The sequence below is a fragment of the Acomys minous genome (assembly GCF_964271855.1).
Source record: "Acomys minous genome assembly, chromosome: 7".
NCBI lineage: Eukaryota > Metazoa > Chordata > Mammalia > Rodentia > Muridae > Acomys > Acomys minous.
Window position 1 is genome coordinate 50,498,655 of NC_140488.1, and position 13,261 is coordinate 50,511,915.

Sequence of the window (13,261 nt, forward strand, 5' to 3'; positions counted from 1 at the left end):
TATTTATTTATTTTTTTGCTGTTGTTGTTGTTCTTTGAGACAAAAACCCTCTGTGTGGCCAGAGGCAGAGGCAGGCATTGATGTCTGTGAGTTCGAAGTGAGACCATCCTGATCTACAGAGCGAGTTCCAGGAGATCCTCGAGTTTGAATGAAACACTTCCTGTATTGGTTCCACTAATTGCGATGGCTCTGTGTCCGTGCTTGAGACCCTGCCTAGTAAAATCTGAGGCAAGGTGGTGGTTATGTCTCACTCAGAGATGGGTTTAATTTTTATAGGTAACTTTCTTTTTTCTTAGGCTAAGAGTATTTAGGGAAGTGGACTGGCGCATACTCCGAGCTGACTAGCAATGCAGCGCATGATTTGCACGCACAGATGGCGGAAGTAGCTGGTGACGAGTCAGGTGATGCCGAGGAGCCAATCAGATTTCTCCAGTCACTGGTTTAAACGGGAGAAGGCGGGACTGTTTCAAGGGCGGTTCCTTCCTTCTCGTGGTCTCGGCCGCCGCTGCTGCCGCCATCGGGAAAGCCTCTCAGAAAATGAGTGGCTGCCGCTGCTGAACACACGAACCATCTTACTTAGGTAAACTACGAGTAAGTTAAACCTGTTTGGGGCTAAATGACAAGGGGAGAGGGATTAATCTGTGACCGGGACGGAGGATTCCCCAGTGGTTCTGAATCGGCTTGCCTTTGGTGCGTTTCTTTTGAGGTGATGCTGTGTCTGGAGGCCGGCCTTTCTCCCGAGGTAGCGGTAGCTCTGGAGAGTTAGATTCCTGAGAAGGACTTGGTATTTCTACAGCTGTGCTGCGCGGATTTGGAGTTCTGCGTCAACCTGCCGGAACGTCTCTTATGGGCCAGCTCTTTAAAACAGTAAGGACCGAACTGTGTAGATTTGCATTTCGCTTTCTACAGGATTTAATTAGTTTGGTTTTCACTCCTGAAGAGCACGTACATGCTCATGGACCTTGTTTCATACTTGCCATAGAGGAACGTGATTTTGTTTAGTGTAATAGGCTCTCAGATGCTTTGGAAGTTTTCCAGTCAAGGTGGCCATGCAACTTCTCACGGGTCTTTACGATCCCCCGGCTTCTGTCTCTAGTGATGTCATTACAGATGTGTATCTCAGAATTTCTTTAGATTATAAACTGAACTTAGGCGCATAACACAGTTTTCCTGCCCCCATATTACCCTAGTATACATAACTTACAACTCTAAAAGGGTTACCAGAAACAGGGAGATGAATATTGCTGAAGTCCTAATAAGTAAACCACTTATTTCATTTGTATTTTATGATTTATTCACTTAATGTTGTCATTGTGGTCCAGGATTCCATTTAGGATACTTCAGTGAGTTTAGTCATCGTTTCTCCATAGTCACATCTACAAGGACAATTCCTCTATCATCACTGAACTTTACAAGCTGAACATACCTGAAGATTCCTGGTCAGGTACACGTTAAATTTTTTCCAATTTCTGTCAATTTGCGTTTGTCTCACTTAAGAATGTTCCATTATACGCACAATAATGGGTTTTGTTTGGCATTTACAGGCACATATATTTTTATTGCACACAATATATAATACATATATATGTATAGATACATATACACATACTGCCTTTTTGAGTTTCTCTGTGTAGCCTTGGCTGTCCTGGACTCACTTTGTAAAGCAGGCTGGCCTCAAACTCACAGCGATCCTCCTGCCCCTGCCTGCGGTGTTCTTGGATTAAAAGCTCTGCCAATATGCACAGCTTATAATATGTATGTATATATTTAATAAAAATAATATAAGGACTGATTGTTTGATGTAGAAGGATTATAAGAAAAGGAAAATGGATGGAGGGAGAAAAGAGCATTATCAGGTCAATATAAGTAGGGGAAAACTGCATGTATGTCTACATATGTATTACATATATGTGTTTAAATACATCTTTAAGTCTAAATACTGCATATGAGAGAACCTATGTTACATTTGTCTTCCTCAAATTGACAACATCAATGTGTAACTGTTCCTTTTCCCTACATCCTCCTCAGCATTTGTTGTTATTTGTTTTCTTCCTTATTAAAAAAAATGTTTTTTTGTTTTATTTTGTTTTGTTTATCCACACAGTTTTTCTCTTTGAGTCCTGACAGTCCTGGACTTGGCTTTGTAGACCTCGCTGGCATTGATTTCACAGAGATCTGCCTGACTTTGCCTAAGGGGTGCTGGGAATAAAGGCATCCCAAACCCAGCTATTTACTTTCTTTCTTTTATCTTTCTTCATTTCTTTTTCCCCCCGAGACAGGGTCTCTCTGTGTAGCCTTGGCTGTCCTGGAGTCTCTTTGTAGACCAGGCTGGCCTTGAACTCACAGAGGGTTACCAGAGTGCTGGGAATACAGGCCTGTGCCACTGTGCCCAACTCTGTTGTCTTCTTTTTAAAAAATTAAATATGATTTTAAAATTGCGTGTGTTTGTGTATACACATGAACGCAATGCCCTCGAGGGCAGAAAAGGATGTCAGATCTCCTAGAGCTAGAGTTAGCAGGAGTTGTGACCTACTTGATACGGGTGCTTGGCATCAAACTTGGGTCCTCTCCAAGGGCAGTGAGCCATCTCTCTGGCCTGTCACTCTACTGTTTAATTAAACAGCTGTAGTAAAACATTTTTACTAAGCTCCAGAAAGAAGAAATAGAACATCAAAACAAAGCACAGCAGAGCAGAGGATGTTGGGTGAACAGCTGCCTGCATGCTGGCCTCACCTCTCAGACTAGGCCACATGCAAGGTAACTGTCTAGGGGTGGCTCAGCCTTGCATGCTACCATTCTCTAGTTGCCTGATCTTTGGAAATTTCATATCCATTAGGAATCTTTCAAATTGCTGCTCTAATGGCAGAGACATGATTCAATTATACCTCCAAATTAATTGAGAGATGTATTTAAGGGCTAGAGTGAAATATCTGTGTCTAAGCGCCCAGTAAATATTATCTTCACCTTCCTTTAATATTAATCCTTCCTAGGAAAAGAACAAATGGCCTCAGGTTTGGATGGGCGTAATGTCTAACTGTGCCTGGCTGTTACTTGTTTTCGTGATTTCTCCCTTTCTGTCTGGGAACCGTATACTTTCAGAATGCTTTTGATGAACATTTATGTAATGACTATGAGGTTTAACATCATAAAATCCATTTATTGGCCATGTGTATTCCTTTGAGAACTGTTCAGTGCATTTGGCATGTGTTGATTTGGTGGTTCCTTTATTTGGTGATTAAATGTAGACTTGTTTAAAGATTGTAGATATTAATCATGTCAGATAGTGGGAAAGCATTGTGGCCATGCTGATGTTTGTCTCTTCACTCTTACTTATTTTCTTTGCTTGGCAGAAGCTTGTTTACTTCATACAATCCTTTCACTCAGTTCTTATTGTTTCCTAAGCTGTTTCCAGGGTCCCGATATCTTAAAGCATTTTCAGCCTGTTCTTGTGAGAGAGGTTTCAGTATGTACCATCACACATTAGGAACTTTGATCTATGTTGATTTAGATTTGGTGAAGAGTAAGGGACAGGGGCCTGAAATCTCAGCACTCAGGGAAGCAGAGGCAGGCAGATCGCTGAGAGTTTGAGGCTAGCCTTCTCTACAAAGGGCATCCAGGTCAGACAGGGAGGGCTGTGTTACACAGAGAAACCCTGTCCCCAAAAACAAAAAGATGATTTAAGAAAGTATGAGTGTCCCTGGCTATATGTCTGAGCCATCTATTCTAATATGGGGGGTCTCCATATGTCTCTTTTTCCTGTAGTAGCATTCATTTTTGTTTCTGTGGCTTCAGGGTGTCATCTGAGAACAGGTATTGTGTGTGCTTCCCCCAGCATTGCTCTGCTGCAGCTTTTGCTTTGGCTAACTGTGGTCTTTTGTTCTTGTCTCTGTATTTTGGACCATGCTTTTAGTTCGTGCTAAATATAATTGGTGTTTTGCAAGGCATTTCATTGTACCTGTGTGTAACTTTCAGTAACATGGTCACTTGCCTCATCTGTGTGAATGGGAAGCCTTTCTCTCTTCTAGTGTCTCTTTCCATTTCTTCAGTGTTTCAAAGTTTCATTTGCTCACATATTTCACTCCCTCGGGTTTACTCCTAGGTGTTTTAATATTGGAAACAACTTTACATGCAATTGCTTTTCTGATTCCTTTCATAGCATCATGTGTTTTCGGTGAGTGTGAACTGGATTTTTATGTTGCTGTGAATCCGGCCTCATTAGTGAAAGTATTAGGTACACCTTAGTGCTTGTGTTTGAGTGTTTGTACTCTTTTAACCCTTTGAGCTTTTCCCTTGCCCAGAGAGAGAGATTATTTAACCCCATCCTTTCTTGTTTGTATCCCACTTACTTCCTCCTTTTGTATCATTGTTGTAGGTAAAACCTTCCAGCAGCATATTGAAAATAGTTTCAGAGAGCAGGCCCCATTGTCTTATTCCCTGACGTTAGATGAAGATGTCTGTGGTTTTCACAGTTTAGATTAATGTCAGCTACAAGTTGGCCATAAACCTTCAGAGCTTTTGTCATGAGCATATCTGTATCTTTTCACAAGGCCTTTTCTGTGTGTCCTTCTGTTTTTAGCATGTGTCCTTTTTAAGCCAGCACTCTTTGCTGTCTCTTTTTCGGATCATCCCATGCTCTCTGCTCTAATCCTATGTTCTGAGCTCTATTACCTTTAGTGATTTGTGTCGCTGAAACCACCTGGTGTCCCTGATAAGAAACCACCTAGATGAAGCTTTGCTGTTGGCGGTGAGCATGCTGCAAGACTTGAGTTTAGTTTACCCAATTTCACCTTGGTTATTTAATTCTTATATTATCTTGATGCTTAAGTGGAGAATTTCCTAGAATCTTGTTCCAGCCCTAATATTCTTTAGTTTGACTGATACAGTCTGCAGGTGAACCTTTCTACTCTGCTTTTTGTTTGTTTGTTATTTAGTTCTTATGTTTCTAATTTTTCTCTTTTCAAACTCACAATGTCCTGCTGACGTACTCATGCATGTTTCTGGATTGCATCTCCGGGTCCTTAGTTGCATTCCTTCACCTGCTACTTTGAATCTTCTCTGAAATCGCCGAGAGTCCTATTTTGTGTGGCATTTGAATTCTCAGTGGAGCCCTCCAACCACTTCATTGTCTTTTAGTTTACACATTTGAGAGGTTGTGAGCCTTTCCCCATGCTTTTCATATGACCTATGCATCTGTGCTGTGATGTCTCCATCACCTGCTCTTGGTATCTCTTCACGGTTTATTTGGAGATGTTAGTGAGCAGCCTCCTCCAGTGGGGTAAATCTTCAGTACTGTTTAGAGAGGACCAAAAGTAAGCACTGGATCACCATCATAGACCATGTCTGTAAAGAAACACAAAGTTGCTTACATCCAACTACCACAGCGCAAATGGGGAAAGAACAGGAATCAGGAATATACTGTGCAGTGAACCATAGAGTTAAAACTGAATGTGGACCAAAGTGGAAACAGTAAACTGACCAAATGAATTGGGTGGGTGGGAGGAACCCAGGGACAGCCAATGCCTAATAAAAGAAAGGACAGTGGAGAAGGGAAAAGTAGAAGCATGTTAGGACATGGACAGGAAAGGACAGGGATAGAAGCCCATTAGTTAGAACAAATATGTGAACAAACTAGGTAAATGTAACCAAAGGAATAAATGCTAGAAGGTTTAAAGTGCTGTAAGGTATAAATGATACAAAAGCCCAGCAGGAAAAAAAGAGGAAACACATTGGGATATACAATTTATATTTAATGTCTACATCTTGGAGGTGCTTGTTTCTAGGCCCACTGTTGGAGTGAGAGAACTGAGAATTGACTTTGGGTTTTCTCATCTTTATTAACTTATAGGTTGGTGCTGATCCCTGATGAGTCAAAGGTCAGTAGTCTGCCAGCTTCTCTCTCTGTCTCTCTCTGTCTCTGTCTCTGTCTCTGTCTCTGTCTCTGTCTCTGTCTCTGTCTCTGTCTCTCTCTGTCTGTCTGTCTGTCTGTCTGTCTGTCTGTCTGTCTGTCTCTCTCTCTCTCTCTCTCTCTCTCTCTCTCTCTCTCTCTCTCTCTCTGTGTGTGTGTGTGTGTGTGTGCGCGCGCGCGCACGCGCGCGCGCGCGAGCGCGCACTGGCGCGTGCATCTGTGTTTCCCACTAAGCCCCACTATGTATTCCTCGCTTTTTTTACCTCTAGCGGGGCAGTTCTTCCTCTCCCCAGAGACTTGCCCATTTGTTAATTATGAGGTTGCAGCTGCCCATGCTTGGGGATGAGTATTTCACGTTTGTTTTAAGATTTGACTAGGAAATCACCCTGAGATTTGTGTTAGGGGTTTTGATCTCAGTGCGTTATTATCCCACCCACAAGGAGATTGGGCTACTGAAACATTTAAGGCTTATCTTTTCTTAACCTACTACTGTTTTGCTTGTTTCTATAATTTTGTTTTATTTTAAAGTTGTTGCATTTTTGTTTGTTATAGGTGTTTATGTGCAGGAGGGTACATGTCAAAATCTCTATGGATGTCTGAGCACAATTTTTCACGGTAAGTTTTTTTATTTGGTATTAAAGGTAATAGTTAAGAATTTTCTCATTCTGTGTTTCTTTCGCTTTATCAGAGTCTTAATTTCCCCGTTTGCTTTTTCCCCATGAATACCATATTTCTTTGAATGATCCTCATGGCCTTTTTGACTTTACACTTTCTCAGAAACTGCATTTCAAACTGGAAGTTTTCATTTCTTTATTTTTAAAAATAATTTCATTGATTATTTGAAAATAGCACACAGTGTAGTTCAAACATATTCCCACCTTCAACTCAATCTTCTCCACACTTTCCAACCCTCCCATCCATTGACAGCCAAGGGATTTTTCTTCTCCCTTTCACATGGGTCCCTTCATTTTTAACATACATTAGTTACTTATCTTAATGGAAGTCACTGTGTATTTCCATACCTTCCTCTACCCTACACTAACATGTCCTGTAATTCTTTTCCCACCTTGACACTGTATGTGGCACCCTCACTAGACGCTCACAAGTTCTATTTTCAGGAAGACTGTTACCACATATGGGAGAGACTGTAAGGATTTTAATTAGACGTCTTTGGGAGGGTTGTTTCATTGAACTGTATTTCTCCCTTTACCTTTAGAATGCATTATTTTTATTTTAGGATTATATTGTGACTAGTATTTCTGGGTATAGGCTCAGGTCAGTTTGTAGCCCCTAACCATTTTCTTTTATTTATATCTCTTGCAATCTTGGCGTACCTCTATATGCCATGAGGGGGATGCCAGGATGACAAGTAATGGACTAGAATGATATTCTTTTTTTTTCTCTTTATAATCGCAGTTAATTTGATGTCTTAGAATTCTCTAAAGATAGTGATGATGCTATCCCTTTTGTATATATTTACCCTTTCATTTTTGATGGCTTGTATACTATTGAGATGAAATATCATTTCTCTAAGTGGTGCAAATTGTGTTCTACTAACAGTGTTCATTTCTATTGGCATTTCATCACTTTCACAGGCTTATGTGTGTATATATATGTATATATGTAAAGCAGTTGTTATGTGTATATTCATATACAAATAGCCATCATATACTCACAGGCATATGTCTATTACATACAAGTAGAGGTCTCTAGAAGTGGCTGTTTTACTACCAAAAGTTAGCATGTTGCTAATACTGTTTGCACAGAAGATACTGTGGATGTTGTCAAATTTTCTAAATGATTCTCACTCTGATGCAGATTCATTAAGATGGACTTCAAGGAACCACCCACACTGTTGGATATTGCTGTACAATGTCTTTTGCACTATGAGCCTTTAGCAATTCAAGCTCTCCAGGAGATCCCAAGGGAGCTTTTTGTTCCATTGTTCACTGCTGCCTTCAAGGGTAGACATGAGAAGATACTTTCAGCAATGGTGAAGAGTTGGCCGTTTTTCTGCCTCCACGTTGGGCCATTAAGCATGCAGGAAGCCCAGCGCAAACTCTGGAAGGTCATGGTTGAGAGTCTTCAGCTTTTTCCTGCTGAGGACTCAGCTTTTAGGTAAGACTCTGTATAATGGAGGTGTAGTAATATTCAGGAGGTTATGCCATTGTCTGCTATTCTCTCAGAGGTAGTGTAGGCTAGTAGTGAAAGAGAAGATGAGACTGTTAGTCTAAACCTTGATGTGACTTTGAAACAAGTGTCTCACAATGTTGGATACGGAATGTAAAGGATCGAGGACAATATTGATGGATTTGTATTGTGATATTACTACTTGCATTGAAGAAAGACTTGAGTGTTAAGAGTGCTGAGGATTAGTGGAGAATTAAAGGAAACTGTTGTGTCTGATGTTTAATTTTCATTGGAAAGACTTGTTGGCAGTAAGTCAGTATAAGGAATGTAAACCAAGAATTAAGTGATTTTTTTTCTGAGTGCACAGTAATCCATGAACTTGAGGAGATCCCAAGATAACTTTGTTCTGATGTTCAGTGCTGCCGAAGTGGATGGGCATAAGATGCACTGACAGCAGTGGCAAAGTTTGACCCTTTTTCTCACGCTGCATTAGTGCATTAGGCATACCTGTTGCAAGAAACACCAGCTAGCTGTGGTATTTTATCTTCCACACTTTGTTATGGTAGATGCTGAAAAATGGGTGTAAGGTATTTGGTCTGTCAGGTGAGAGTAACTTAAAAACTCTGGGGTCTTACAGAGGGTTTTACTTTGGTAATTGAGGTTCATGCTTCTGATATGGATAGATATACATAAAATGGAGGTAGGTGCAGCGAGGCCTGTGAGAATTAATTGATATATAAAATACTGAAGGATAGTAAACGATATAGAATTTGCAAATGAAAGTCTTGCTGATAACTGTTATATGGAACGAAATAAAAAGAGAGATCATTTTGTCACTACATGTTATTATTGATCCCGCTTGGATATATTAATATTTGCTACCTCTCAGATGTTCTATGTTTTTTTAACCTACAGGAGCCCTAAACTGAGGATCCTAGATTTAACTCAGCATCCTGGCTGCAAGACCAAATGCCCTGTGATCAGTACTTCATGCAAACCCTGTTTGCGTTCTTGCAGTAACTCTGAGCGCTCTCTGATGAAAGTCCACAGCCAATGTAGTAGTTCAAGCTCAGAATCTGAGGGTCAGTCCCCGAAGACAACTATGGAATTACTAGTGAGCCTTTCCCTTGATAGGGCCTTTAGGGAAAATGAATTTTTTGCTTTGCTTCTGAGTAAAGTTGAGCAGAGCTTGGGATCTTTGCACTTGTGCTGCCGTGATTTGCGCATTAAGAAGTTGAGTGAGTGCAGAAGCGCCTTAAGCCACCTTGATCTGAAATGTGTTTCTCACCTGTCAGTTGTTGAGGCTTCTCTCATTAGTGTCTTGTCCCTTCTGGAACAGGCTGTAAACTTAGATAGACTTAGCCTGTCTAAAATCACCTGTGAATCTTTCAACGGAAGACCCTTTAGAAATTTCCTTTCCCAACTGAGATGTATGGACCACCTCAAGGAGCTCAGCTTGTCCTCATTCTGCCTCACCGATCATCTTGAACATGTCCTGAGGTAAGAGCTTGGGATTGGTACCGGGTTTCCGTTAATAGCCTGTTTTTACGATGAGTAAAAGCACTCATCTTTCACCTTCCGTGTTAGCATGGGCAATGCTGTGGGTTTAAAAACAACCTAGAAAGGGCACCTTTTTCTGATTGAAGAGAAAAACAGAGTTGCACAAAACAGGTGATCTAAGCGCATGCAGGCAGTGTGCTCAGTGAAGGTGAACAGAGCAGTGCAGTACTTCTCTAGCCATCAGGAGATGAAGAGGAGGAATTAAGAGAAAGTTTATATTGTGGCACAGGCACACATATTTATAGCCATGTATACCCATAGACTATGGGTCCCTAATGTGCTATCTCCGGATTCAGGCCAGGAATGTGGAGGCTGTCATTCATGGGCAGGACACAGGGAGCTTCCTTTTGCTTGCACCCTCTGCCCTATCTCTTCCAAGCAGTTGAACTAATCCCACCTTTAATTATATTCTGGTTACTAAGTACATAATATTTTCACTGAGCTTTCCACACACCTCTATAGCAATATCTTGTATGCATTATCAAGAATAAAATAGCATTTGTTAAAGTGATAAAGTATCTTTCACAGATGCACAAGTCTACTAAGTATGTGAAAGCCCACAGCATTAGCTGATAATGCTATATATGTGCAAAATACATTACTCTAGATTCCTGGATATAACTCCCCTCTCACAGTGCTCATTTTCCAGAAATTGTTGTGTGTTTCCTCTCTGCAGAGTACTACCAGCTGATTTGGATTCTTTGCAACTGCCATTCTGTGAACTTTCTTACAGCGACTTCAAGTTTCTGTCTCAGTGCCCTCGAGTCAACCATTTAAAATTGTTGGATATCAGCAGCAATGCAATATGTTCGGAAGATTGTGAACCCTTCTGTTGTGTCCTGGAGAATCTCTCTGGTACGTTACAGCATCTGGCAATTAACCATTGCCTTATAACAGATGCTACACTCACTGCTCTGGCCCCAGCCCTGAGCCGCTGTTCCCAACTCCGTATGTTCAGCTTTTCTTCTAATCCCATTTCTATGCCTATGCTCAGGAGAATTCTTGAGTACTTAACGCCCATGACACAGCTGAAATACGTGATATATCCTATTCCCATGCATTGCTATGAGAGATGGCACGTTCGGTGCAGTTTGGATCGACAGAAACTTGCTCGTGTGAATGCACAGTTGAAGGTCATGCTGCAGGAGGCAGAAAGGGGCGACATGTGTTGGATCACTTACACTGGTTAAATTGCATAGTCCAACACAGTTTCAGCTTGATATATTCTCCTAAGCGATGAACGAGTTTTGTTGTTGTTGTTGTTGTTAGGGAACCCATAGAGTTAACACAAATGGTCCTTATGTTGTAGGAAAATACAGTTAAAAAGTATAGGTGTATAACAGATTTCAAAGCGGGTAACTAGGATGAAAATGGAGGACTTTGAGAGTAGTCGTGTGTCTCTTGACTATTGTTCTTGATAGTATTTCATCTTACCTACTAACTTTTGACGTAGAGAATTTGGAAAGACTACATGATGAAATGTCACAGCTCCATCTTCAATGAGCTTTATGTGAGGATACTTAACACCAGTCGCGACAATCTAACCTGTCCTACTTCTGGCTTAGGAGGGCAGGTGGTGATTGAAGCCAAACATGTTTATCCCTAAAGTTGTATTAAACTTGTCTACTTATGACTCTCTTTAGCTGTTTATAGAAAACTATCCGAATTTAACATTGAGGGGAAGAAATGTGCAGGCACTATCCATTGCGTGTCTTCATTTTTATTTCATACTCATTTGCCAAGGATCCATTTGGCAGCCTGACAGTAACGACAAGCAAGGCAGGCTCCTGACTCAAGCCACTCAGAGAGAGGCTGAGTGTTTCCGTGCCTCATCTGCCATTCCTGCACAGTGGAAAGTTATCTTTCACTCTTGGAATGTAAGTTGTATCTTTCTTGATCTTCTTCCCTGTGCTGTTCAGTGCCTAGGGGACTCTATGATTCTGGATCTTTTCTCAGCAGAATTCATGCATTCAGTGCTACCATCTTGGAAGCTTTCTCTCACATCTGTTTCATGTCTGCCCCCTGTCACTGTACAAAATACCTGGCATGACAGACTGGCAAGGAAGAGAAGGTTGTTTCCGTGTTTTAGATGGTTCACCAAGGTTGCTTGATTGCGCTGCTTTGGATCTTCAGCAAAGCAGACCATGGTAAAGAGCTTGTGGCAGAGGTAGCCCCTTTCAACAAATGAGGCCAGGAAGCAGAGAGAGGGGGAGCCTGAGTCCCCCTCAGGAGCTGGACTACACCAATCTGTGTCCCCGAGCTATCCGCCTCTAAAGTTTCCACCGCTTGCCCTGGAGCCATTCTTGAACTAGCCTGCACAAAACTCTCACCCACCTGCCATGGAGCCATCAGCTTGAGTCCAAGATTTCATCATTTGAGCTAGGGAGGACATTTAGGAGCCACCCACAACACTGAATTTCTTCCCTTAGATTTTTTTCTTTACCACTGGTTCTTTCATGCCAGACATGATTCTGATTGAGTGTTCTGCTGTTTCGTTTCTAGTAACAATTGCTATAATATTGTGAAGCAAATATGTGCTTGGAGTGCTTTATAATTGATGCCGCAAGTGTGATTACCATATAAGTAGAAAAGCATATTGATTGGTCACGATCTAGTTTAAAACAACCATATAGAAGCAATTAATTAGTATTGTGTTTACCCTGTGAATTCATTGAAAATGAAACATGCAATGAAACTGCATTGAAAAGACACAGGAAAACATGTATAAAACTTAGTTTGGCCCTGTCACATTCTGAAATGTCAACACCACTGCATTTTAGTAAGTATGAAGGAAGAGAAAAATAATTTATGCAGTGCTTTTTGTGAAAGAAATCTAAGTGCATTTTAAAGATCTTTGCTCTGAAATAAATCTAACTGCATTTTAAAGACCTAGCAAGAAAAAACTAGAAACAACGGCACGTCTATATTCTTTCAATTTTGAAATTATAACATACTGAATTTAAGATCTACTAAGAAGAAATACAGTTAAAAGCTACAGAATTTTGTTCATAGTTGTCATATGTCAAGATGAAAAATGAAGTACATTTTGGAGATATAAAACCTGAACGTTTACCTAGAAAAGTAAAGTATGCATTCATTACATCCTTGAGATAAAAGATGATCAAAGTGAAGAAGAAGTACAAGTAAAAACAAGATGCAGAATTCTGATGCATTTCTGAGCATTTCTGAACATGCATTTCTCAAAGTCTTGGGAGCAAGCATGGAGAATTAATGGCATTCCCAGTTTTCATGTTGCTTATATTGTGCCACGTTATTTCACAGAATGTAAAAACGTCCTAAAATGTCAATGTAACTAGCAAACGGTTTATATTGCTTCCTTGTTAACATCAGACTATTTTGGCACTTTATATTAAACAAAACATCAAATTTTAAATTCATGAGTCTCATTTAAGTTTTTCTTTTGGTTTCCTCCTTTACAATGTAACTATATGTTTTCTCAGCTTACTCTCAAATGTTTGCTTTCATCTGACTCGAAAAATAAGAGATTATCAAAGCTTATTTAAAAAATACACCTCCGGAAGAACTAAGTGCTAATCTACACCCAAGGTCTTCTGTAGTCATGTGGCAAAGAAGCACAGGTTGATGTTGATTCTGGAGCATTTTCCCATAGGAGGCTTGACTGTGCAGGGTTTTGTTGTTTATTGT

General features: G+C 40.6%; 1 protein-coding gene and 1 long non-coding RNA gene across 2 annotated transcripts; both read left to right on the forward strand.

The window, feature by feature from the left end:
• The first annotated feature begins 792 nt into the window (after window positions 1-792).
• LOC311602528 lies at window positions 793-8,003 on the forward strand. Its single transcript, XR_014780775.1, has 3 exons — window positions 793-867; window positions 1,323-1,444; window positions 7,724-8,003. It is a non-coding gene; the product is annotated as an uncharacterized lncRNA (long non-coding RNA).
• Window positions 8,004-8,611: 608 nt separating this feature from the next.
• LOC311601178 (melanoma antigen preferentially expressed in tumors-like) lies at window positions 8,612-12,749 on the forward strand (the record flags this gene model as incomplete). Its single annotated transcript, XM_084788595.1, has 3 exons — window positions 8,612-8,622; window positions 8,951-9,535; window positions 10,272-12,749. The coding sequence occupies 3 exons, from the start codon at window positions 8,612-8,614 to the stop codon at window positions 10,783-10,785; spliced, it is 1,110 nt and encodes a 369-aa protein (XP_084644721.1). The 3' UTR covers window positions 10,786-12,749.
• Between the last annotated feature and the right edge of the window lie 512 nt (window positions 12,750-13,261).